The sequence below is a fragment of the Prinia subflava genome (genome assembly GCF_021018805.1).
Source record: "Prinia subflava isolate CZ2003 ecotype Zambia chromosome W unlocalized genomic scaffold, Cam_Psub_1.2 scaffold_51_NEW, whole genome shotgun sequence".
NCBI classification, from domain to species: domain Eukaryota; kingdom Metazoa; phylum Chordata; class Aves; order Passeriformes; family Cisticolidae; genus Prinia; species Prinia subflava.
In genome coordinates, this window is record NW_026960618.1 from 554,304 (window position 1) to 582,004 (window position 27,701).

The following is a 27,701-nucleotide window of genomic DNA, read 5'->3' on the forward strand; positions in this document are numbered from 1 at the left end:
CCTGGGAATACCAGGAGATAAGGCGAAGGCCTCAGCAGCCACGAGGACTGAAGGAAAGCAACTCTCAGGTGCACCAGGACCCCCACCAAGCACAGGACTAAAGGGGAAGTGTTGGCCAGACCCGTGCAGCAGGACAAGCTTGGTGTCAGTCACAGAGCCCAGTTCAACACCTTGGCCACCCACAGCCAGCAGAACAAGACACTGACCAGCTACAGGTGCTGCAACCAAACATCAGCCAGAGATGCGCCAGGACAAGGCTCCCAAGGCACCGGGGGCAAGGCACAGCATGGATCAGTTGCCAGAATTAGACCCTTCACAGGAACCAAAAAGTGCCGACACACAAGATGCCTATGAACATGGCCATGGCCCTTACCAGCCACACAAACCGGGTTATGGTCTTGACCAGCCCGGATACAGCCCATATGAGGATGCAATTCCCAATCCCCAAGCTCGGATGCTGGCAATCAAGAATGCAAAAGCCTATTTACTGAAGACCAACATGAAATATGGCCTGAACTTCTAAGTCTGAAAAAGGATCACAATCAAATAAGGTAGGAAGTATTGAGTGGAGACAAAGGTAAAAGGACAAAGAGAGGTACGTATAGAATGGGATAATGTTACACATGCAATATTTCATCACTAGTGATACTTGTATGTGTCCAACATCTTTCAGAACATAAATTCCTAATGAAATTTTATAGAGAGCTCAAAAAGAAATTATGATAGAGAGTAAGTTTAAATTCAGATTCAGATCATAGATAGATGGGGTATATACTAGAAATGGAAGATAGGAATGCTCTTAAGTATAATCAGACTAGTTTTAACTCTAATTTGTCTTAATGCTCCATGATCCCTTTTCTTCTAACTATTCCAATGATTTCTCCAAAGATCCAAATCCTTTACTTTTCTTACTAAAATAATAATATTCTAAGACTTTTGTATAGTAAGCCAACAATATTTACATTTATATGACAGATATGATCGCTAATATACTAACAAAGACCCTGGATGAACAGCCTACAAATACAGTAGACATAATTGAGAATATCAGCAAGGATGTGAAGTGGGCTCAGTTTTGGAAAAAAATTGACACTCTTCAAGACAAACATCTGATTCCTCCAACATTTGAAGCTGCAGAAAAGTGTAAAGCTTTGTTTGTCAAGGAAGGTGGAGAAGAAGAACATGAAGAAGTAGAAGAAGAGATGGTGAGTTATTATCAGAGTGAAAAAGGTACCAAATATACCAGGGAAGGGGTTGGCGGATGGTGGGAAGAGAAAGGAAGTTGTGGTCTCTTCGGTAGTGCTGCCTCTCGTGACCGTACAAATAATTGCAGTCATAGCACCATGTACCCACTTCACAGGTGAGCTCCTCCCATGTCTAGTTCCAAAGAAAAAAACCCATCTGGTTACTTAGTTGAGATTTTTTTCCTGTAGTAAATCTAATATCCTGAGCCTTTATAATCAGGGATGTTGTAGAGGTGACAAACAGAAAGTAAGGTTTATAATGTCTCCCGTATGCCAGTTCAGCACGGAATATTGCATCCAAGTTTATTTTCTGTATATAAAAGGGACGTTTCCTTACTGAAGTGACCATAATTCTTGACACAGTCAGACAATGTTGTGCACAGCTGCTACTGTAAAATAGCAGAATGCAGAATTTTGTGATTCTTTCAGCTCCTGGTGTGGTTCCAGTCTGTCCTTCTCCAACAGAAACAAAATATGGTTTTAATGAAGAACTAATACAATTGAAAAGCCACTTCTTAAAACAGGATTTTTCATTATTCAGTTGCTTATATGCAGAAGCATTTTTACCCAAGGAAAAATGAGAATTCTTATAATGAGAAATATAATGTGATAAATGTTGTGGGATAATTGGTGTTTATAATGTATGTATAATATAAATCAAGTTATGCCCTTTGAAATAAACGGTAAAATCATACAAGGCTGGGGGGGGGGGGGCGGGGGAGGGTGTAGACAGATTCGGAATCAAAAACGACCTTGCCGGGAACTGGGGAACGACCAAATTTACAAGAGAAAAGGAGAGGGGGTCCGAGGAAGATGGGTCCTCTCCAGAGATGGAACTGCGAACCATCCAACCATTACCACCAAAATGGGCCATGCTCCACCACCAGGGACAGGCGATTTCCAGAAGTCATACCTAATATTCATCTTCCCATGGAAGGACTATTCAACAGACCAAACGGCAAAGATTAATCCCCATGAATATGAAGGAAAACTGATTCAACTGACCGAGCAGCAAGGATGGACCCCCATGAATATGAAGAAAAACTGAAGGGACAAAGAAAGCATGAAGTAATGCTCTGTCCCGCTAAAAGAACTGTATTAAAACTGGGTTCACATAACTGAAAGAGTGAACAGGGGGAGCTGAGGTGCAATAAAGGCCGTAGCTAAGGTTCACCCAGTGCTGATCCCAGCACTCGACACTGATTCTTTAATTGTTGACTTACTCGAAATTCTGTCCATTTATTTTTCTAAAATTAATAAAATCATTTATTAATTTGGAATTGGCTCAGCATTTATTACATATAAGAATATAAATGAGAATTATAATAGCCAAAGGAAATCATTCAACAAGATGTTGATTTTCATATGAAGTTAACCAGGATATATTCAAATGAATTACCACTGCAGCGTACAAATACCAACCACAGAAGAGATAGTCCTTCATCTTTTGCATACCTTGTTGTATATCTTACAGTAACAGTATAGGATGCTGAAAATAGAAAAAAAGGTAGGGTATTTCAGAAAGGAATTCTGAATTTTTCATACTCCTGTCAGTCTTGCTTTGATATAAGAAACCTGTCAGATCCAAAGAAATTCCATATGAAACTAGCACTAATTCTTTCAAATTCCCCACCCTGCCATGTCTAACTTCTTAAAGTCTGTCTGTGTTATATGATCACCTATCCCCCATTAAATGAGAGATGGGTGGTAGAGCAACGGGAAATAATTATTTGCCTAGTTCTGCTTCCACTGAAGCCAGATGGAGTCTTACAATGGACTTTGATAAGAGCAGGGGGCAATATTTTACAAACTGCAGGGAGCTGCATGGGTAGCAACATTCACCCCAGAGAAATGTTGTTGGTCCGGTGCCTAAATATATGAAATCTGTATTATCATCCACACAAGGCAACACAGTGTCACTGTTTGCAGGCATCAAGGCCTCTTAGCTGACATGCCCTAGCACTGAATCCCTTGTAGATCTTGTGCAAGAATGCTGACTTTCCTTATTTTGCTGTAATTAGGAGTTTGAATTTTGAAATCCTGTGTTCTAAGAGCTGCAGTTCATCTGTGTTCTCTTCTTCAACACTAAAAGACTTGTAATTTTTTAAAATGATAGTAAAAAGAACTAGTGAATGAATGTCCACAAAGCACTTTGAGATAATGAGTGGCATGACAGGAAAGTGAAGTATAATGTTCAGTAGATAACGTTCAATTTTTAAAGTAGATAATTATCCTATTCTTTAGCTCTAACTCTGAATCTTCTTTCCTAGGGACAGCCCACTCTACCAAATGTGATGGAAACAGCCTTTTATTTTGAACAGGTTGGAATTGGCCTGAACAAAGATGAATCCTATTACATATTCCTTGCCCCTAAAAACCTAATTAATGTTCAACCAATCCAGCCCTGCCTCTTCTGGGACAAAATTTTGGGCCTGGAAATGAACTATATTATAGCTGAAGTACACTTATGGGAAGGGGAAGAGGAGGAAGAAACAGGAGAGGAAGGAGAGGGACCTACTGTGGAAGGAGAGAGAGACGGGTGAGGCTGAAGAAGATGAGCAGAAAGAAAAAGAAGCTGAACCACCAAAGTCCACCTATAAACCCTCACCTGAGATCCCAAAAGAAGCAAAAGGGACTGGGACTAAAAAATATGTCTATTTTGTCTGTAACAATCCAGGCAAACCCTAGGTGAAGTTGCCTCCAGTGACACCAGCCGAGATTGTCTGTGCCAGGAAAATCAAGAAATTCTTCCCTGGTCGGCTGAATTCTCCTGTTGTGAGCTTTCCTCCTTTTCCTGGAAATGAGGCCAATTACCTGCGCACACAGATAGATCGAATCTCAGCAGGAACCCATGTCTCTCCCACTGGATTTTACCAGTTTGCAGATGAGGAAAAAGAAGAAGAAGGAGTAGATACATATGAAGAAAACCCCGAGTTTGAGCCTCCTCCTGTCGCTGAAATGGTACAGTCCCTCGCCATGTGGGCACACCATGTCAAGGGCATTCTAAAGCAGGTGTATGCCAGCATAGCTCACACTATAGTGGACCTTGCATACCACTTACACTGAGTGCTTGTAGGGTTACAGAATGTGAATGACACTCCTCATCTGCACATGCAAACTATTCACAGAAATGTTATTGGATTGAAAGATGTTTATATGGAAAATATATTTTATATTGTATATTGTCACCATGAGATTTTCCTAGTTTGCTGAGCGTTCCTATTAAAGTAGAAGGTTTGCACCTTCTCACGCTCCTTTCATGTAAACACCGGTTGTGTTCTATAAACATTGCCATTATTTTCACATTCCTTGCTGGGACAGACAAGCCTGTGTGACAGTCCCTTTGACCAATGTGGTTGGGAGGTGGGAATGCCACTCTCCAATCCACGGGCACCTTGCTAAAAGTTTATAATAGGAAGTAATAAACAAAGCAGGGGATTCTCCCCTGCTGCTCTCATCTCCCCAAACTCCGGACTCCGTGTGTCTTTCTGGCGAGACTCACAGTGACAGTATATAACATCAAAATATCTTACACATAAATCATGTATATTATATTGTATATAATATGTAAATATATTGCATGTATTTACATATATCATCTATTTGTATGCATGTGTGTGTGTGTATATATATATATATATATATATATATTTAGGAACCCTCTAGTTTTAGTACTTTTTCCAGTGATGTGTTCTTGGGATTGAAACTGTAATAAATGGCATGGGATAATTCATGTTTGTAATACATATGTGATATAAAATGAGTTGTCCCTTATAAAATAAATGAAAAAGTCATTCAGGCCCGAGGACAAAACAAACTCAGGAACTGGAATTACCTCTGCCGGGAATTCAGGAAAGGCTGGAATTTGCAACAGAAAAGAGGAAGGCTCTAAGGAAGATGAGCCTCCTCCGGAGATGAAGCTGAAAACAACCCAGCGATCAACGCTTGATATGGATATTGTCCCACCATCCGGGGTGTGCATTTCAATGCACAGTTCCCAGAAACCGAATCAGATATTCATCTCTTCTCAGAAGACCTATTCAACTGACCAGGCAGCAAAGAAAAAGACTACATAAATATAGACAAACTGAAAAGACAAAGAAAGTATGAAGTAATACTTTGTCCTGGTGAAAAACTGTATATAAGCAGAACCCAAAGAGACTGAATTTGTGAACCAAGGGGGCTTCAGTGTGATAGAGGCCAAAGCTGAGGTTCACCCAGTGCTGATCCTAGGCTCAAAACTGATCCTTGATTGTTAGCTTTCTCAAAATTCTGTTTATTAATTTATTAATAAAATCCTGTATTAATTCAAATTGGCTAATCATTTATTGCAAAACCTATCTTTAAATAACAGTATGGATCTATGCCCTTGCCGCAGCTGATCCTGACAATAAGAGAGGAACTCAGGAGACATTTTCTGGGTTGTGAGCAGATCAGGGCAGGAGGCAGGAACTCCTCCAGTTTATTTACAAAAGTAACTTATATACATCTTCTATAATGTCCATCCATTGGAGGATTAAATTCCCACCTTTCAATCCCACTGGTCAAACTAACTGTCCATTACCTTTTCTCCTCCCATCTAGAAATATGTAAACAATGGGAGACAGTTAGCTAAACATGGCCAATGTTTACATTAACAAGCGTGAGAGAAGCTGCACATTCTCTTTCAATATGAGCACTTGACACACAGGAAAAAGCCTCATGGCAACATGCCCTGATAGATAAAAATTATTTCTTGCAATCTTCTTGTTGGGGGTTAAATTTGGTTTTTTTTTTTTCTTATATAATTTTTCCCATAAGTTGCTAGGAAACTACTGGGTACTTGTAGGTACTCAAGCAGAACAAAGGGGCCAGAGGGGAGGAGTTATAGCACCTGGCTACACTTCTTTGGGTCTTTGGGAGTTTCTCTAGGTATGTGGGGGGGGGGGGGGGGGAGATAACGCGATGTTTGGGGGCAGGTAAAGGACTGGGCTGGGGGCAGCTTCGCTCTCTTGCTCTGGGCATCTGAGAGAGAACAGCCAGGCTGCTGCTCACTGCAGGAGTTCACTGTTACCCGCCCCCTGTCCAGTCTTGCAAAATCGACCACCATCTGCTCGTGTGCGCCAGAACCCTGAGCTCGCCTCCTCCTGCCCTGCTAGGCCGGCTCTGACTAGCCAGTGTGGCTTCTTCGGCACTGCTCTGAGGCTTTCTGCTACTCTGTGGCCCTGCACTGCCCCTGCCCTGCCCCTGCCCTGCCAGGACATCCCTGCCGCTCCAGCTACCACTGACAGAGCTTCTGATACATCTCATCCATCAGCCCGGGATTTTTCACCACTCCAGCTTGGTGCTCTTGGAGTTCCAAGAGATCAGACTGCCCCGGGCTTTGTGAAAAAAAGCCCCTCAAGGTTCTTCGTCCTGTTTATTATTAATGCTGTAGTTGTTATTGTTTGTTTGCCTTGTTAGACATACTAGTAAAGAACTGTTATTCCAATCCCCATACCTCTGCCTGAAAGCTCCTTTAATTTTCTAAATTAGAATAATTTGGAGGGAGGGGACTTGAATTCTCCATTCCAAGGGAGGTACTGCCCCCTCCCTAGCAGATACCTGTCTTTCAAACCGAGACACTTCTGTATTAGGTTTTCTGCTTTGAGATCCTTATTTAACAAAAATGTTTAAAATTCTCTTTTCTTGGGTAGGATGCTAAAAAGCAGGTAGCTTATGGTTGTATGCTAAATGGAACTTATTTGGTGTTTTCTTCTGGTTAATTTTTTGTTTTATACTTTCTGCTGTGAAACATTCAAATGAAAAAACTTAAAAACTTATTCTATCAGACTAGTGCTTGAAAGAGGTATTACTAATTTGGTTTTCATTGTGGGATGGTTTGATAGCTAGTCTACCAATTCAAGAATGCTAGTGTAAAATAACAGTAAATTATAGGAAATAATGTTTAAGCTTGCTACCAGCAAAACAATAGTTGTAAAAAATAAAATTATATGAATTAGAATCTTAAGAACATTATCTTATGTTCCTCTGACTGGTAGCCAAATAACAAAGCAGATTTTAAAAAGAAGGGATAAGTCCATAGTTTGCAGTAACTGATAATCTAGCAAGGATATAAACTGAACTGGCCAGGAACTGAAGAATACAAAATAACAAAAAGCCGATGACAGAGGTATAAGGTTATTCTCAAAAAGTAAGCAGGAATGAATGAGGGGAACATTCTGCCACGAGGATACAATATTCTGTTGACAATATACCAGTTAAGGAATATGTGTTTTTCTTCTCCCCATGCCTTAATTCTGTGTGTGTCTGTGTGTGTGTGTGTCTGAGCTGTTACAGTGGACACGGGAAGAACTACACAAGGACACGCTGGTGAGCGAAGCAGGAAAAGAGAGCGAGTTTATTTACAGAACCCAGTTTTATACATTTGCCATGGTGCCCGTGGATTGGAGGATGGAATTCCACCTCTCAATCCACGTTGGTCGAGCTAACTGTTAATCACATTTCTCCTCCTACCTAGAAATATGTAAACAATAAAAGACAGTTAGTAAAACATGGCCAGTGTTTATAGCAGAAAGTGTGATAAGGTGAAACTTCTGACTCCAATATGAAGAACATAACAGAAGGCTTAAAAAAGTCTTCAAAACCAAAGTGACACTGAGCCAATATTTTTTAACTAGTTTTAACTCGCATTCTTTCAATGATTGCTACATGTATTCATTACTTTTCCATATCAGTTATAGGGTAGCTGTGCTTGGATTAATCCTTCTCAAAAATCAGAGAAAAATGACGAAGAAGAAGAGGAGGAGGGGGAAGAGCAACAGGAAGAAAGAGGACCACCCCTTCTTACTCTAATCTCTGAAGATGAAGGTATTATTCATGCAATATGAAGTTTTTGATAGAGAGTCACTTGGAAAGTTGTCATTTAGCAGTAAATATTTGAAGTTATAGAGCTCTGACTTCTTGGAGCAATGTACTTTGCCTCTGTAGGGTAAACACATTCTTTTACAAAATCAATCAAAAGCAAAATGATTAATAGTATTGACATTAAAACTGAAATAATCAGGTTTGCTGGGTAACCATCTTGTTGAGATTAAAAGGAAAAAGTAACTTGGAATTGTCATGTTATTGCAAATTCAGAACAGCTCTGAGACACTAATTTTGAAGCTTTGAGAAAAGCTAAGGTTACAGTTAACAATAGATGTTGCTGATTTAGCTGAAATGAATAGATAAGCTTTGCTGAAATCAGTTAAAAGTTAGAGGATGGTTAGAAGAAACTGGATTTAAGATAAGCTACCCCAGATTTAATAACTCATTGCTTGTCAAACAGAGAAACTAATCAATACAACACCAGACCTCCTGTTTCCAGAAACCCACTGAAATAGTCCTGGAAAACAGGAAACAGGGAGTTCTACCAGCCATTAATCACATCTGCATTGAAAAGGTTGAAAGTTTAGAATGAGGAAGACTCATTTTACTTCCTCCTTTTGGTGACCACTCCTCACAAAAGGACCACCGACCCATTTCAGGGAACAAACTACGCATGCTTAATAGCCTTTTTGTCAATTAGCATACGAAGCGGAGAAGAGGAAGTGACGGGGTATGAATATGCATTTGTATTTTGTGTATTCAACATTTTTGTAAATAAAAGGCTTTGTAATTATCTGTGATCTTTGCAGTGCGTATTAGGGAGCTATCCCATGCCCTGCCCAGGGTTGCAATAAACATAAACTTTCTAACTTTAACTGTTAGAGAGTCTTTTGCCCGTCACAGTTCGATATAGATATTAGATTGATATTCATATTTTAATAAATCAATACTGCTCATCATCGGTGCAGTAAATATGGTATGTTAATTCCTGTTCTTATGGATTATAGTATGTTAAATCATAAACACCAAGTGTAAGTATTTTATGGGAAATATAACCTTAGTGCCATCAAGCCATGGAATTTACAAATTCCAAGGCGGGCATCACCCTGAAACCACCATTTAGGAGGAGACAATGAAATGTCGGGAACCCGGGCACCGTCATTAGCATCAGAAAGGAGGACACATTAGGATAAGCAATCAGTTCTTCCTCCCAGAGGCAGCAGAGTCATCAGAGCCCCACCATATCGTTGATCACCAGAGGAGAACATCTGTCCATTCAAAATTTCTGCTCCCATTCACTCACCAGAGGTCCAAAATGGATGCTTCTCCCTCCCAGAGGAGACCCCATTCAGCAGACCAGTGAGGGCAATGAATTTGAATAACTATTCCAGGGAAACAAAGAACTGTGGGGAAATCTTATGCCAGGTCTCAAGGTTATTGTTTCCTTGAGATTCTCCTTGGGGTTGCTGGCCCCAAGGTAATAAGGTTTTTCCCCAGGGTTGCTGTTCCCTGAGGGTTTCCTCTGGGTTGCTGTTCCCAGAGGTAATAAGGTTTTCAGTCTTCTCTTTGCCCTAAGTGTTACACACCAGAGGTAGAGATGACAAGCTGAGTCCGCCGGTGCACATTTCCAAGGTTGTTTATTCTTCATTATCTCAGTCCTTTTTCAACTCTGCCAGGCCTCCCTGGCAGGGTACCTTATCTTAGTTTTCTCAGCTCTGCAAGGTATCTCCGCAGAGCAGGACACGCAGCAGACTGGGCGGATCAGAGAGCCCCGCACCTTATGTACGGTACCCCTGACCCAACCACCGTCCACAACGTATTTTTTATTTACAAAATTGTACCAATACCTACTACCTATACTAACATGTCAGTTCTACTCTAAGCCAATCTCTAAAACCCAACTCAGCACAAGATGGGGGACGAGAGCAAGAACAAGGAAGACAGGGGCCACTCCCCAATTCCTCCATCTTGCCTCTTCAGCCCCATATACTAAGAATCCTAATTTCTATATTTATATTCTATAACAAACCATCCACTACTTATTTTAAATTCTTAGGATTTGTGATTCTTCCTGCATGTGAGTGTTCACTCCCATGGACAGCAATCAGAGTCAGTGTCCTCCTGGGATCTGTGTGGGTCTAACTGACCCCCCTGTACAGATCCCAGACCCCCCTGTCCGGTCTCCAAACCCTCCAGGGTGGTCAGAGGGATGTTCTAGACTCCGTCAGCCAGAGGCAAAATAAAGTGTGTAAAACCTGGACCCCAAACTGGGCCAATTTGTGAACTTGTGGGGGGCTGCAGTGTGGTAGAGGCTGCTGTCAGGTTCACCCTTCGACGATTCCTGGGTTATCATCACTGTAACTCCGCTTGTTGGTTTTACCGAAATTCTGTAATTTGATTTTTAATAAACCAAATAATATTTTCAATTGGACTATTGGATTGGCATTTATAACAATCGGCACTCGGGGGCTGCACCTCCAATCCCATGCTGAGTTTTGCACCCCTCACTGCAAGAGACATGGAGATGCTGGAGCACATCCAGAGAAGGGCAATGGAACTGGGGCTCCATTTTGTCTGTAGCACAGGTCCTGTGAGGAGTGGCTGAGGGGGAGCTGGGGGTGTTTAGCCTGGAGAAAAGGGGGCTCGGAGACCTTATCCCTGTCTACAACTCCCTGTCAGGAGGGTGTAGCCAGGTGAGAGTTGGCCTCTTCTCCTCCATTACATGACAAGAGGAAACAGCCTCAGGTTGCACCAGGGGAGGTTCACATGGCATAATAGGAAAAAATCCTTAATGGAATTGTTATAAATGCCACGACAATTTATTTCCAAATTCAATAATTTGGTTTATTAAAAATTCAAATCACAAAATTTGGAACCAAATCACAGAATTTTAAGCAACAAACCCCCCCCCCCCCCCACCCACAAACAGCGATACCTACTTGACAGAGTTTCTCCCGGGAAAAAGAGCCAAGGGTGACCCTTAGACAGAGCCTGGCAGTCTGGTCTCTAGCTGGGTACACAAATTCGCCCGCTTAGGGGCTCAGTTTAAATACGCTTTATTTCCCCTTCGGCAGCACTCTTCCCATTGTTTCTGTTAAGCACCGGCAATTAAGAGTGTTTACACTAAGCCCTGAAAAAGTCCCTCGGTCCATATTCAAATGCTAATGTCCAGAGTAAGTCCTTGCTTTGAGGTAATCTAACGACCGTAGCATGTGATGACTTTGTCGCACCTAGGCTAGTGACCAGAGTAAGTCCTTGCTCTTAGGTGATCTTCGCTGCACGTAGTCAGAGTGTAGGTTGGTCAATGTTCATTGTCTTCTTCTGACAACATTAGTGCCTTGTATTTTCACCTTCTATTTCTGGACCGGGAAGATCAGGAGAGGTGCTCCACGGAAATCTGTGAGACACGCGGGTGGAGCACGTACACATACTTTTATACAATATATTACAGTTTCCAGTTTATAATTATCTATAGAACATGAACTAAATAACCCTCTTTTTCACAGAATGAAACGTGATATTGGAAATTAGAGGATATTAATCATAGAAATCAGAAAAGTTCATTAAAAGAGTAGGCATTCAGATGATGTATTTCTGCCCTTAGAAAAAACAGAAATATGTAGGAATGTAAGGATGCTTGATAAGAAGGAGAATGTTTACCCAAAGCAGGAGACAAGAATGCAAGTGAACCAAAGATACTAAAGATAATAGGTGCCTTGCACCCCCGGGGACAGATAAAACTGACCTTACAGCTTGAACTTTGACCAGAGCATCAGTGAGCATGCGCAAGACGGCGGGGTCAAAAGTTCATCTCAGAGGAGTCGAGAGGAAGACTTCTTCCTTCATCCCTGGGACCCCCAGAGACAACCACCAGAGACAACTGCGCAGGAGCAAAAGACTGATGAGCTAATTAGCATACGAAACAGAGAGCGGGGGGAGCCAAAGGATGAATATGCATGAGGGTATTGTGTATACATATTTAACATTCTAGAGGATAAAAGAAAAAATGTAAAAGTGAGCGGCGTGCATGCCTTTGAGAATTATCTCGCATCGTGCCCAGAGCTGAACAAACTGCATACCAACTTTAAAACTCGCTCTGCCTCCCAGTTTTAGAGTCTTTCCTGCGTGTCATTTTGGCACCTGCAGATGGGACTTTCTCTGCCCAGCCGCAGGACTGGCTGAGGGGCGGACTTCCTAAGGCGCCACTGGGATTTTCCTGGAAGGAGTTCTGCTCCTCAGGTCGCTCACTGCGGGGGCAGACAACAGCCCCTGAGCAGCAGAGAAACGGTATGTATTTCTTTAAAAAGGGTAAAGACCACTGATAAGTTGCACAGAGACATCTGAGCGCACAGAAAGGGTCTTAGTGGGTTTGGGCTTGCAGGCAAACGCTGGCCGAACATGCGGCCAATGGTAGGAACCTCTGACCGAGGGAAAGGCAGTGGGGAGGGGTTCGTTGACCGTGGATCGGCTGCTAGCAATTCTGGGGGTGAGTCGAGTGAACTCCTATTTGATTGTGTGCATGTGAGTTTGAGAAAAGTTCCAGTGTTTTGTGTTTGGTTCTGTGCCTTCCTGAGAGTGTATGTGAAATGACCATGCGTTTGAGAGCTGTGCTGTATTTCTGAGGTTATAAGTGCATCAAAGTACTGGTTATATGTATTTCCTTTCTTACTGTGCTCACAGAAAACTCTTTGGACCTTTGCGGAGTTTTTTCCTTTTTATTTTTCTTTTACAGCATGCTGTTGTAAAGTTTGTTTAGTATAGTTTGCCAAGAATTCTGTCCTTAAAGGGTTTTGCATTCGGCTTTGATGGGGTGCTGTCTATAGGGGTTGTTGTTGTGAGGTGCCTGGGAGCCTCCAGAGTTTGTGCGATAAACTGCCTAGGGTTTTTGTGTATTGATGTTTGTTTTCATGCTTTTGTTGTGAGTATCGCCTTTAGGGTTTAGATGATAAATGCTGTTCTAGGTTGGTGCGGTTTGTTTTAATGTTTTGCTGACTGTGGTGTTTTCTTGAGTAGAAGGCAGTGCTTGTGCCCAGTGTAAGGTAACAGGGTGAAGAGGGCCCTAAACCAGAGATTTAGAGTACTTGGTGGAAATAATGGGATCAGGAGAGAGCAAGGAAATTCCAAAGGCAAGCCCCTTGGGCTGTGTTTTAGCTCACTGGAAGGAGATTGCAGGCTCAGGAGGTACAGAATCCAAACGCACCCTTGTGAAGTACTGCACCCAATGGTGGCCCTTATACCGGCTAGAAGATGGGAATAGATGGCCACCCACCGGGACTTTGGAATATAATGTTTTGCTGCAGTTTATGATTTTCCTCAGACATGAGGGGAAATGGGCTGAAGTTTCATATGCAGAAATGTTTTTCTTCCTCCGAAATCAACCTGAATGGCAGAGGGGTTGTGGGATCAGAGCTCCCTCTGATCCCCTGGTATTAGCCCTTGAAAAGGAAAATAAAGTTAATAGAAACTAGCCTAAATGATGCTGTAGCACCTGCTCAATAAACCAGCGTTGCACAAATCATGACAAGGTTTATCAAGCAGAGGCACAGATGCAAGAATTACTAGATTTATCTGGGCCACCCTCTGAGGAGTGAAGGGGACAAAGGAGAGAAGATTCAGCTCCCTTGGAAGGGAGACAAGCTGGGCCATCTACCCCCCCACACACCTCTGACTTACAAACAGCATTGAATACCCCATTGCCTGACAGTGATAGTGATGATGAGGAACCTTCCACGAGTGTGACTGGTCCCATAGCATCTCGAACTAGAAAACAAATCAGGGAAGTAATACAAGCCCCTTTGAGGCAAGCTGTGGGGCCCAGGAGAGAAAAGGTATTAGTCAAAGTCCCTTTTTCTACAATTGACTTAGAGGGTTGGGAAAAAGTTGCCAAGGATTATAGGACTGACCCTGTAGGAACAGGTAAAAGGTTAAGATATATAATTAAGCAGCACAACCCAGACTGGGAAGACCTCCAGTTGTTATTAGAGGCGTTAAAGGAGACAGAGAAACAGTTAGTTTTGAAAACAGCAGGGGATTTAGCAGAGAACCTTTCCAGAACAACACAAGAGGATGTTAAGGATGTCTTTCCTCTCCAGGATCCGGGTTGGGATCCAAATATTGCAGAGCAATTAGTGAAGATAAAGAATTATCAAGAATGGGTAGCAAAGGGAATGGAACAGGCCATCCCCAAAACTATAAATTGTTCAGTTTTGTATGCAATTAAGCAGGGTCCCTCCGAAACTCCTTCGGAGTTTTTAGATCCCCTAAGGAACTCGATGCGCCGTCACACACCATTAGATCCCGGGTTCGAGATAGGGATACAGCAGCTAGTAAATTTATTTTTAGGGCAATCTACAGGAGATATCAGGAGGAAGCTTCAGAAGCTCCGGGGACCAGAGGGAAGGAATTTAGAGGCCTTGGTAGATGAGGCATAGAGGATTTTCAGCAATCGAGAGGAAGGATATAAGCAACGGATGAAAAAGTTAATGGCAGTGGTAAAAGAAGGGAAAGGGAGGCGGGGACAAGGACCACCCAGGCGAGGACCACCCCATCTGGGCAAAGATCAGTGTGCAATTTGCAGAAAGTTTTCGCACTGGAAAAATGAGTGCCCTGAACAAAGAAGAAATGGGAAAGGGAACCGGGAAAGGGAGGTGGTGGTCGCTCACACTAGAAGCGACTGAAGGGGACCGGGGGACCTCACCCCAGGAGATCCACTGGTTATAAAAATGAAACTGGGGAAGGAGGGGAAGGAGGTGAAATTTATGGTAGACACGGGGACTATCCTTTCAGTTTTGAATAAAGCTTTGGTGCCAGTGGGGAATGACTGTGTTAGAGTGCGGGGAGCAACTGGCCAACCTGAAATAGCATACTTTTGCAAGCCACTTGAATGCAAATATGGGAAACAGCAGGGCATCCATAAATTTCTATACATGCCCAACTCCCCAGATTCGCTCCTAGGGAGAGACCTGTTGGAGAAATTAGAGGCAACCATCTCATTTAAAAATGGAGAGGTTTCTCTGGAGGTAAATGAGCAGAAATATATAGAAGTATTAAGCTTAATACTGCCAGCTATTGAGATCAAAGAAGAAATTAGTGAGGAAATACTGAACCAAGTGTTTCCAGCGTATGGGCCTCCAATGTACCAGGAAGGACAAGAAATGCATCTCCAATACAAATTAAGCTCAAGGAAGGAAAATAACCAGTCAGAATCAAGCAGTATCCCTTAAGAAAGGAAGACAGGGAAGGAATTAGCCCGATAATTGAAAATTTCTTACAGCTCGGGCTGCCGAAGGAGTGCCAATCTGATTTTAACACTCCTATCCTGCCTGTCCGCAAACCTGATGGCTCATACTGGGTGGTTCAGGATTTATGGGCTGTCAATAAGATAACTGAGAATCTTTACCCTGTGGTAGCTAACCTATATACCTTGTTAACGTGTTTGACACCAGAGCTAACTTGGTTTACTGTTTTAGATTTGAAGGATGCCTTCTTTTGCCTCCATGAAGCCAGCCAGAATATTTTTGCATTTGAATGGCAGAATCCCAAAAGCGGACGCAAAACTCAGCTCATATGGACCGTGCTTCCCCAAGGGTACAAAGGGAGCCCCACTTTGTTTGGAGAACAACTTACAAAATATTTGGAATCCTGGGAAGCTCCACCAGGAGAAGGGAGACTGTTGCAGTATGTGGATGACATCCTAATAGCTACCACAACAGAAGAAGAGTGTGTGGCCTGGATGGTAAGCCTCTTAAACTTTTTGGGGCTTCAGGGGTACAGAGTGACTAAGAAAAAGGCTCAGGTAGTGAAACAAAAGGTGATCTACCTGGGCTATGAGATCTTTTCTGGGCAACGGACTCTGGGGAGAGAACGCATAGAATCAATATGCCAAACCCCGAAATTCCAGACAATAAAAGAACTGAGAACCTTCCTGGGCATGACGGGATGGTGCAGACTATGGATTTACAACTACAGATCACTTGTGAAACCTTTGCATGTGCTCATTGCAAAAGGAAGCAGAGACCTCCAATGGACAAAGGAAGCCACACAGGACTTTGGTCAGCTGAAAAAGGCCCTCATGTCAGCTCCAGCTCTGGGACTTCCAGATGTGAGTAAACCATTCTTTCTCTTCTCTCACGAGAAACAGGGAATTGCCCTGGGAATACTGGCACAGGACCTGGGTCCATACAGAAGGGCAGTTGCTTATATTTCTAAGCAATTGGATGCAGCAGCAAAAGGATGGCCAGGTTGCCTCAGGGCAGTGGCTGCAGTGGTGCTGAACATTCAGGAAGCCCTTAAGTTCACCCTGGGCCAGAAAATGACTGTGCTGGTGTCTCATACAGTATCCTCAGAACTGGAAACAAAGGGAGGCCACTGGCTTTCCCCACAGTGGTTCCTGAAATACCAAGCTACCATGGTAGAACAAGATGATGTAGAGAGTGGTGACTAACACTGTCAACCCAGCTTCTTTCCTTAGTGGGAACCAAGGAGAGCCAATTCATCACGATTGCCTGGAGACCATTGAAGCCACCTACTCCAGCCGCTCAGACCTGAAGGACACCCCTTTGGATGATGTGGAAACCTGGTTCACTGATGGAAGCAGTTATGTCAGCGATGGAAAAAGACATGCTGGGTATGCAGTCACCACATCCAGAGACCTAATTGAATCAGCACCATTACCAGCAGGTACCTCTACACAGAAGGCGGAAATAATTGCTCTAATCCATGCATTAGAATTGTCAAAAGGAAAGAGAATCAATATCTACATGGATTCCCGATATGCATTCGGGGTAGTGCATGCTCATGGAGCTATTTGGAAAGAAAGAAGACTCAAATTCACCAAGGAAGAACATTAAACATGCAAGAGAAATAATACAACTGCTGGAAGCAGTTCAACTGCCTGGAAAGGTGGCAATCATGCACATTAAGGCGCATCAAAAGGTGAGCTCAGAATTGGAAGAGGGAAATGAGCTGGCTGACAGAGAGGCAAAAGAAGCAGCTAAAGGTGAGGTGATAGTGGAAGGAGCCCTGATTCCTGATGGCCAAATCTCCCTCGAAGGTAAGCCAGTGTACAATAAAAAGGATAAAGAGCTAATTGAAGACCAAAAGGGAACATATAACCAAGAGGGATGGGCTATTACAGAAGGAGGGAAATTGGTTATCCCCTCCCATTTACTGTGGCCATTAGAAAGAGAAGAACATCAGAAAACACACTGGGGAATTGATGCTTTGTATAATTACTTGATTGGAAAGATCACTGCCAGGAATTTATATGCCACTATCACCCAAGTGGCCCAGCAGTGTGAACTTTGCCTCCAGAGTAATTCCAAGAATACCCCTAAACCAAACCTTGGCCAAATTGGAAAGGGCCATGGAACCGGTCAGTAGTGGCAAATTGATTTTTCGGAATTACCAAGAAAAGGGGGGTATGCATACTTGTTGGTGCTAACAGACACCTTTTCAGGATGGCCAGAGGCTTTCCCCACCAGGACTGCCAAAGCCTGGGAGGTAACCAAGGTGTTACTGCAAGAAATAATACCACGCTTTGGAGTTACAGCCACAATATCTGCAGACAGGGGACCGCATTTCATTTCAAAGATAGTCCAACAGATCAGTCAGCATCTGGGCATAAACTGGGAACTTCACACACCATACCATCCCCAGTCAAGTGGCCAAGTTGAAAAAATGAACCATCTGATTAAACAACAAATTGTGAGGCTAGGGCAAGTGGCTAATTTACCTTGGCTCCAGTCCCTCCCATTAGCATTGCTGTGAATTTGGACTAAACCCAGAACTAAAGAAAAGTTAAGCCCCTTTGAAATGCTTTATGGGAGACCATATGGTGTGCAGAAAGGGGTATCTACCCAAACTGGGGAAGAAAGGCTGACTGCATACATGATAGCCTTAGGCACACAGCTTAGAAAATTTGAGAAACATGTGGCTGGAACTCAAAGCAGAGGGCTAGATGGGCCAGTGCATGACATACAACCTGGGGATTATGTGTATGTCAAGTCTTTTACAGAAAAAAACCCTTGGAGCCGCAGTGGGAAGGACCGTTCCAAGTGCTTCTCGCCACTTTTACTGCAATTAAGATTCAAGAGCAGAACGCCTGGATTCACCACTCCCGAGTGAAGAAAGCTCCTGAGACCCCCTGGAACGTAACACTGGGTGATAAAGAACTGAAACTAAAATTCACTCGAGCAATATAAGTACATTGTGGTTGAGTATGTTCTATAATCTAAGTTGCAAGAGCTCAGCTGAGAAAATTGTTTCATGCATAACCATAATCACAGTCCAAGAACTGGGAAATACCTCTAGCCAGAATGATACTGAATGGCCTTGGTCCCAAGCTTTCCTTCAATATACTGGATCCATGGGAGAGTATTCTAATATAAAAGATTTAAACCTATCAACTGTAGTCATGCACAAGGACCAAGTGTATAAAAGACAACAGTGGCAAAAACAGAAGCTGTGGTCGCTCCAAGGGACTATAGGAGAGGAAATTAGAATAGGATGTAGGCTGATTAATGGAACTGCTCATAAGAAGGCAATCCAAATTAGTGCTTCAACCACCCGCACAGGCAAACACACAGAAGTTTGTAGTCGTTTAAGTGAATTGGATTGCTGGTATAATTTTACATCAGTACAAACTGTTGAGGTGGTCTGTCTTTGGGCCCATGACAATATTGGGCTCTCCTTAAAGTTTAAAATGAATGCCACTAAACCCATTACAACTTATACTAGCACCCCAGCCCAAACCCCAATCACACCAACCAGGTTTGGACCCAAAATTTATGAAATAGGCCTATATGTAATAATTGACATGGGCCAACAGCAATTGCTATTTAATCCAAAGTGGTCCCTTAAGTGTGTTGAACTACTAATGCAAACTAGCATCTCTGAAGTTCAACCAGCCTGCTCTTCCTTCCTAAAGACATCCTTTGAAGGGTGGACAACGTGGTTGCAAAGGCAGACATATACCAAGAGTAGAATGTGAAGGGATCTGACTGGAATATTGGGGACAGGGCTAGGAGTCCTAAACGGAATTGATTCTGAAATATTAATGAATAAATTGGCCACTGCAACAAGTGATCTAACTAAATTAAAACAACCTTTACAATCATCTTTGTTGGCATTGGGAACAAGTCAGTGGCAGGTTTCAAAAGTGTTGCCAAGTTGGGAAAAAGCAGAGGACCAAGACCATAGGTTAAACATAGATGCCCTTGGTATGGCTCAGAATAATATATCTTTGGCTTTCAGCTGTATACAGGCACAACTGTGGCTGCAATCGACAGCTGCATTGATTATAAGAGAAAGAAGTGAAGTTGCCTTTCCAATGGAAATCCGAAAAGCTGTCTGGGAAAATGCTACTCAATTTGAAAAGAAATTTCAATCCTGGTGGACCCTGGTAAACTTCACTTATGATCCAATTGCCAGTATGGCTACTGCCTTTGTGCTCACCATTCGCAAGGCCACAGTTTATGTTATTCACCCCATTATAGCACTAGGGCTGAATCATGAAAGATCAGTGCTCTGTCCTTCAGAACACAGAACGTGGGCACAGAGAGTGAATAAGAAATGGCAAACCATGAATCTAGAATCCGGCAATACCAGAGAACAGCAGGGGTTCATTTGTGAAAGTAACACAATCGATGCTCGAGATATATGTCTTGATGATGAACAGGGTGTTTGTCACTTTGAAATTCATCCAAATACTAGTCAAAAAACTATACTTGTATATATTGGTCAGGGTTGTGTATGCCTAAGGACTGAGTGTGCTTATATAAAAATAGACAGGGATAATGTAACCTTGATTAGCAAGAATCAGTCTAACTTTTGTATTTGTAACTTGGTTAAAATTCTAGGGTGTGACTTTCTGTATTTGGCACCAGTTGTGTTCCGCCAGCTAGTTAAGTCTGACAATACATCACAAGTTGTCACCCACACCTATTGGGATGAATCTCACTTTAATAAAACAATTAATCAATCATCAAGACCTTGTTAAAATTCTAAAAAGTATTCAGGAAACTGGGGAGAAAACCTTAATTACTGTCCATCATGACACAAAGGAAATAAATAAGGTTCTACAAAGGGTAAAACAAGATGCAAGTCACAATTGGTGGGACTCATTCTTTGGATGGTCACCCACCACAACTGGGATCCTAAATACATTGTCACCCCATCATTGTCTTACTAATATTAGTTAGTATAAGTTTAGTGCTGTCTTTTGTAACGCTTATTTGGAATTGGAAACTGTTAAAACGAGTAGCAATATTAACCTCTTTATCCCAAGTACATGGCAAGGGGTTGAGAGACACATATCGTAAGGATCGGAACTTGTACTAAGTAAAGGAATTTACTACTTTATTGAAAAGGGGCGACTGAAACACGATATTGGAAATTAGAGGATATTGTTTGTTGCCTTCTGTGAGGTGTGACAACCTGGCTCAGGAACAGCACAGCGGCCTCCCCCAGGCCGCTCAGACCATCGGCTCACTGACACCAGTGTGGTGGATGGCAAATGGCGTTTATTAGCAGGCGGTATGGGGGTTAAATAGCTAAGGTTTAGGATGTCATTTCCATCTGTTACATCACTAGGTAACTGAGGGGGTTAAACTGCATTGGTCATTTGAGGGGGAGGGTCTCTATCTATCCATACAGTGCGAAATCTTCTGACCGCATTTCCCTTATCTCCTACAATTTTTAGAAATGAGACGCTTGACACGGCCAATATATCAAGCAGCAATTCAGTTTAATAATTAATTAATTGGCATGGTAACATGTGAGCAAAGACAGCGCGCTGGGTACAGTGGTAGGGGTTTTCCCTTCCAATTGCACCCTGATTGCTGGACTTGCTGGGATTTTATTTGCTATATTCATACATATTCATAAGCTTTCTCAGCAGTTTCCATTTCTAGTTTTTAACGTCACAATTCAATAATTAACAGTCATAAATTCATAGTTGGTGTTATAAATGCTAATACGATATTCTAATTAAAATAATAATTTGGTTTATTAATAAAGATCGAATTACAGAATTTTGATAAACCCACCAACAGCGGAGATACTTGACAGTCTTTTTCTTGGGAAAATGCTAAGGGTGAACCGTGAGATACAGAACCTGGCAGTCTGCTATCTCCTCTACGGTTTACAAATTTGCCCGGTTAGGGGCTTAGTTTTTATACACTTTATTCTGCCCTCAGCAATATTTCTCTATATTTCCCTTTGTTTCCTGGCTAGCTATTTAAATTCAAGGGTGTCTCCGACCAGGCTGGAGACAGTTCGTTTTCTAGTTTATATGTTAATGTCTAGTTTCTATAGATCTTTATGGCTGATAAATGGTCGAGATAGGGATGATGGTGCTTGATGATCTGTGAGGGTGTCAGCATGGGTTTGGATCACTTGGCTACTTTATCTTGATGGGTCTCCTCCCGGTACTCGAGGAGGCTGCTAGTTTTCCAGTAAACCTTTTGTCTCTTTCTGAATGGGAGTTTCTAGGGTGGTGCCTGCTTTTTTAACATTTTTAATTTTACTATCTGCTACAAGGTCTCTTGAAACATATACTTTATACAACACACATTTATACAGTTATATAGTTTTTCAATTAACCATAAGAACATGAATTAATCATTTCACATTTTTCACAGTTGGTCCTGTTTGGTTCCTGTATAATTCTATAGGCTATTGTGATCTATTTTGATATTTCAATATTCCAGGATGAACATCCAGGATATGTCTCCCAGATGGTGGGGTTCAGTTTCCAGATGTGGGGGTCCAGTTTCTATTTTCCAGGTCCATCAATCTTCTATTGTAATTTTAGTTTTCCTCTTCAGGAGCCATAAATCAGTGAGCTGAAATCTTTTTTCGCGTCCAGGATGTTTTCCCACCTTCTGTGAAAGGCCTGGGCCCCTTTCTTATTTCCTTCTTTTGTCTAAAAGCCTTTTTACATTCTGTAAAACTGTAGTTTTCTACAGTTAAAAATTCTTTAATACAAAGCAAGCTTCTAAAGTTATAATTAAAAGACTCTTATTACAGAATAGCTTGAGACATAATAGGTAATTGCAAGCAAAAGATTTATTCAAAAACTTCCTTCCATGCTTTCCTCAGTTGTTTATTAGAACTCATCTTTATAACTGTTCCATGGCCATGTTCCACAACTAGAATTACACAGATTTTCTTCATTTCCCTGACACGAAACACAACTTTGTATTTCACAGTCCCCACTCCGCTTGTATAAATTTTTATTTATCTTACTTACTCGTGTCTGGGTTTCGAATCTGGCCAAAACTTCAGTAACACTTCCTCCTTCATCCTTTTTCTTTAGTTTCATTATTTTGGATATTTTAGATTGTCCTGGTTTAGGACAAAATTAGGGGAAAATCCCCACAACTCCCTCCCCCACCACCGGGTTTGGGAGAAATTTCCTCAGAGGAAAAGTGGAAAAAACTTGTTTATTAAGAAACAACAAAAAAAAAAAAAACACTCCCCAACACAAGAAAAACAGTCCGAGATGACAACAAGTGTTTTCACCAGTCCAAGAGAGGGTGAGCAGTCTCTGCTGGGGAGGGTGCCAAAGCTTCTCTCAGGTGCAGACTCCGGCGGGGGGGGTCCCTTGACGTTCCCGAATCAGGGCCCGAAGCAGGTCCAATGTCTTCAGGGAAGGGGAGGAAGGAAAGAAGGGGAAAAACAAAAGCAGAAAAATGGCAAAAAGCAAGCAAAAAAAGCAGAAAGCAAGAGAGCAAAGCCAGCAAAGCGAGCCTAGCTAGCAGCAAGCCAGCCAAAAGCAAGCAGCCGGGGGAGGGGCTCAGCTATAGACAAAACAAACTGAGAACATGGGAACAGAAACACACGATTTGGGATACAAAGCATGAAAATATCCTGTCACCCCAGGACATAGATGTTTTCCCAAAATGGCCAAATTTCCCTGTAGCTAGTTCAGGGTCTACTGGCATCACAGCGACCTGCATACCTTGAATCACAGAGTGGATAAGCCGAACAAAGCATGGAATTAAGCAAGGCAAAAAAAACAATCCAGTCAATGAACACAATATTATAAATCTTATTTTCTTCCACCAAGCCCCTCCTCCAAACAACTGGCCCCACCATGAAGCTTGAGGGATAGAATTCCATTGTTGAACAGGCACATGTGCTATTCTTTTAATGTCTTCTGCTATGAGACAAACTCCCCATTGTCATCTATTTCTAGACAGCAATCAGAAGTGTTAAATTTTCCACATACATCTCCTTCAGCTAACAAATAATCCAAAGCTAACCGATTTTGGTATACTGCCGCTCGAGTTTGGGTTGTGTAGCTAGCAGCTCCAATGCCCTGGAGGTCTGATTTGTTATTATTTCCACTACTGCTTGCAGCCGAATTATACGATTTAACATATATTGGGGTTCTATAACCCCAACTACCATCCTGAGCCCATGTAGCAGGACCATAGTACTCAATTATTCTTTCTGGGGGCCATTCCTTGTCTCTCCATGTTTGAATTCCACCCACCAAGCTTCGTCTTTCCCTCATTTTCATCTGCTCATATAAAGGTTTTCCTAGCGCTTTCCTTTGTTCTTGTGGTAGCAGGAAAATACCCTGGTTGTATTATCCCAATTGTACAGGTCCCTTTCCAATCTTTTGGCAGTTTACTGTATACCTTCTTCCCACATATCCAAAACAAACCTTCTGGAGCCTCCCACTCACTTGTCTGATTCGCAGGAGTTTCCCAATATTTTCTGAGGTTCTCAGCTTCCTGGAAGGGGTTTGCTCCACTTTTGTTACACCAATACAGTCCAGTAGCATCTAATTCACAATCAGTCATTTGTCTGTAACTTAAATATTCCTCAGGTTTTTGTGGCCACCACCGATTTTTAGATAAATTTGTGGTATACACTCTTTTTCAAGGGGTTTCTCCTGCCCTTGTCTCAAAGGCCTTCCCTTTCCTGGCTATGCATTCTTGGCCTATCACTACATTTGTTAGTACCCATCCTTCTGGCCGTTCCTCAGGTTTTGTAATTCCTGTTTGGTTCTACTTTAAAATTTGTGCTACTTCTAACCCTTCTCTTCTCCAAGGCCATTGCTCCGTCATTTGGGTCCCACCACAAATCCAGCACTTGGAAACACTTAATTCTATTACAGTTCGTTGCATTAAATCCATGGAAAAATTGTGTCCAAAAGTGAAAAGGTCTAACTCTGGCAGCTGTTTCCTTAATTTCTCATACAAATCTGGGGAAGCAACTTTAGATTCAGAGTGAGTTTTCAACCCTTCTACTGCTTTCTGTACTAAATTCTCCTTGCATTGGTCTTGAACTCCTCCTCCATCAGTGTATCCCCACATACCTGCTTTGGTAAAACATATATTCTTCTCCTTTTGGACAAGTCTGGTAATTATGGCCAGCTCCTCCTCTTGCTCCTAAATTCCTTGCCATCCAAAACTCCCTTCCTTGCTCTTCACAAACACTTAACTGACTTTCATAATAGCCATTTTTGTTTATATGGGTGTGACCAACAAAGGCTACCGTTGTGACTCCTCTCCATTTCACCGACTGGTGACATCGATGACAATTGTCAATTGCCTTGGCAGTGCTTACACACATGATCAGGTATATAATGAGAGGTCTAATATGACATGCCTTTCCACCCCTCCAACCTATTGGGTTGCTGCCAGCAGTTGGGATTTTCATCTTCTTGGTGGCAAAGGCAGAGGTCAATCTGGTCTTGCCCTCTATTTATTCTTAGCTGTGAATTGCTGCCAGGCCCACTGAAGCTTAGCTCTGTGCCACTCCCTTACTTCAATTTGGTATCTGTCTGGTATCTAATTGTTGTAATCACACTCAATTCTTTCCAATTTTGATTTTTCTTCTTTTTGCAGGTCAATCCTAGCTCATGTCCCGTGAAGCCAGGTCCCCTACCAATCTTTATCACCTACTTTGATGTATCCTTTTTCTACTGCAGCCTTTAGTGTTCTGTCTCTTTCTCCATCTCATCCCTACAACTCCAGCAAAGGGTACTAGAGATCCTTGCCCCCACCAAGTTTGTATACCACAATTTCTGACACTCAGTGCACCTGAAACAACCCCAGGGAAAACATTTACAGTTCTGGGTAGGACATTTCATTTCTCTTGGAAGGTTCTGATTCTGAAGCCTCAGGTACAAGAGTTTCTGAAACATGCATCAATCCTTTTTAAGTCTTATTTTCAGTTCTCCAGGAGCAGAAGTGATTTTCCACTGAGGCTTGGCCGGTGCCTCTGTTGGTGGTCCCACTGGTCCTTTAATGCGAGATGCGTGGGTCCAGCCTTTCTCTGCAGTCTGGATGGCTGTATCAGTGGTTAAGGGGTTAAATATGGGCCTTCCCATTTAGGAGATAAGCTCTCCTCTTTGCAGCTTTTAACCAGCACTCAATCACCTGTTTTTATTTTATGTATGCTAAATCCTAGAGGGGTAGATTGAGCCAATATTCCTTTTTCTCTCAGCTCTCATACATGTTGTCTAATTGTTTGGATATATGTTTGAATAGTCATATCTTCAACTATGACTGATATTTGGGGTATCTCCCGGGAATATGGCATTCCATAAAGCATTTCATATGCTGATAGCCCAGTATCTGCATTAGGAAGTGTTCTTATATTAAGCAATGCTAAAGGTAAAAATTTTACCCAGGACATTTTGGTTTCTATCATTAATTTGGTTAAATGCTGTTTTATAGTTTGGTCCTTCTTTTCTACCCTCACAGAGCTCTGAGGGTGCCAAGGGGGTATGGTATTCCCAGGAAATACACATAGCTTGTGTTACCCCTTTGATGACACTAGAGGTAAAATGGGGGCCTTGATCAGAATCAATGGCTCGAATAACCCCAAATCGGGGAATAATTTGTTCTAATAGTATTTTAATTACAAATTTGGCCGTGGCCCTTACAGCTGGGTAAGCCTCTACCCAGTGAGTTAGTTGACCTACTACTACTACCAGATACTTCTACTTACTGACTTTTGGAAACTCAGTATAATCCACTGGAACTTTTTCAAAAGGTTCATAGGCTATTTTCTTCCCCTCCCCCCCCCCTTGGGGTTTGCCTCATTACCTTTTTATTGACTTTCTGACAAGTAACACACCCCCGCGTGTGCTTTGCTATTTCAAAAATCCCAATACACCCATAATATTTTTAAAAAATGATCACACAAGGCTCTGGTTCTTCAATGAGTATGCTCAAAATCTTTTGGGCAAGATTTCCCACCTAAGAGTACTCATTTTGTTTGTTCTTTCTTAGTATCTAATTTCTTTATAGCTTCTTCCTTTTGAGAGCGATAACATTTTTTGCAGTTCTCTTTGAACTTTTGTTATAATATTCAACTGAATTGTTTCCTTCAATTCAAAAGCTGCCTCTTTTTGCAGCTTGGTCAGCTATGTTATTTCCTCTTGCTAAACAGCTTGTGCTTCTTTGGTGACCTTTTACATGTATAACAGCTTTTTTTTTTTTTTTTTTTGGTCGTTTTAATGATTCAAGCACTTTAAGTATTAATTCTTGATAGATCAACCATTTTGTTTGGGTATTGATCAAACTTCTCTCTTTCCAAATCTTCCTAGAAGTATGTACAGTTCTAAAAGTATACTTTGTATAAATAGTCTCCACTTTGTCTTTTAATAGTTCTAAAGCCTAGTATAACGCATATAACTTACAGGCTTGTGTGGACCAGCTGGAACTTAACCTTTTCTTTTCTACTATCGACAGGCTTCCTCCCTGTACAATTGCATATCCTGACCTCTGCTTCCTTTCTAATACTTTGGAGGAGCTATTGATGAAATATTTCTCCCCTTCAGATAATTTTATTTCAGTTAAATCTGGTATTACTTTAGTTTGTAATTCAATTAGCTCTACACAATCATGAATCAGTTCTCCAGTTAACTTCTCATATAAAAAGTTTCCTTTTTGTTATAAATGCCAGGACAATTTATTACCAAATTCAATAATTTGGTTTATTAAAAATTCAAATCACAAAATTTGGAATCAAATTACAGAATTTTAAGTAATAAAAAAAAACCAAAACCCCACAAACAGCGACACTTACTTGACAGAATTTCTCCCGGGAAAAAATGAGTCAAGGGTGACCCAGAGACACGGACCCTGGCAGTATGTGTCTCTAGCTGGGTTCACACCTTGCCCACCTAGAGGCTTAACTTAAATACCCTTAATTTTACCCTCGGCAGCCCTTCTCCCATTGTTTCCACTAAGCACCGGCCATCAAGTTTGTTTATTCTGAAAGAATCCCTTGGCCCATTCAAATGCTAATGTCCAGAGTTAGTCCTTGCTTTGAGTAATTGAACCGTCGTAGAAGCGTGTGATGATTCCTCTGCACGTAGCATTAGACTGGTGTAAGTCCTGGTAATTTTCGCTGCACGTAGGCAGGGGTAGGTTGGTCCGTGTTCATTGTCTCATCAGTGCCTCGTGTTCTCACCTTCTATTTTTGGACCAGGGAGATCAGGAGAGGTGCTTTACAGAAGTCCGTGAAACATGCGGGTTGAGCAGACACACATACCTTTATACAATATATTACAGTTTCCAGTCTATAATTATTTATAGAACATGAATTAAATAACCCTATTTTCCACACTTTTTGACAATA

The 27,701-nt window shown here is 42.0% G+C and overlaps 1 protein-coding gene across 1 annotated transcript; it reads left to right on the forward strand.

Moving 5' to 3' along the window:
• The first annotated feature begins 286 nt into the window (after positions 1–286).
• On the forward strand, positions 287–16,536 carry LOC134565273 (radial spoke head protein 6 homolog A-like). The gene is given in 6 exon segments (XM_063424787.1): positions 287–518; positions 970–1,205; positions 3,515–3,774; positions 3,776–4,256; positions 7,967–8,093; positions 15,563–16,536. Coding segments are annotated over 6 exon segments (2,310 nt in total).
• Positions 16,537–27,701: the final 11,165 nt, after the last annotated feature.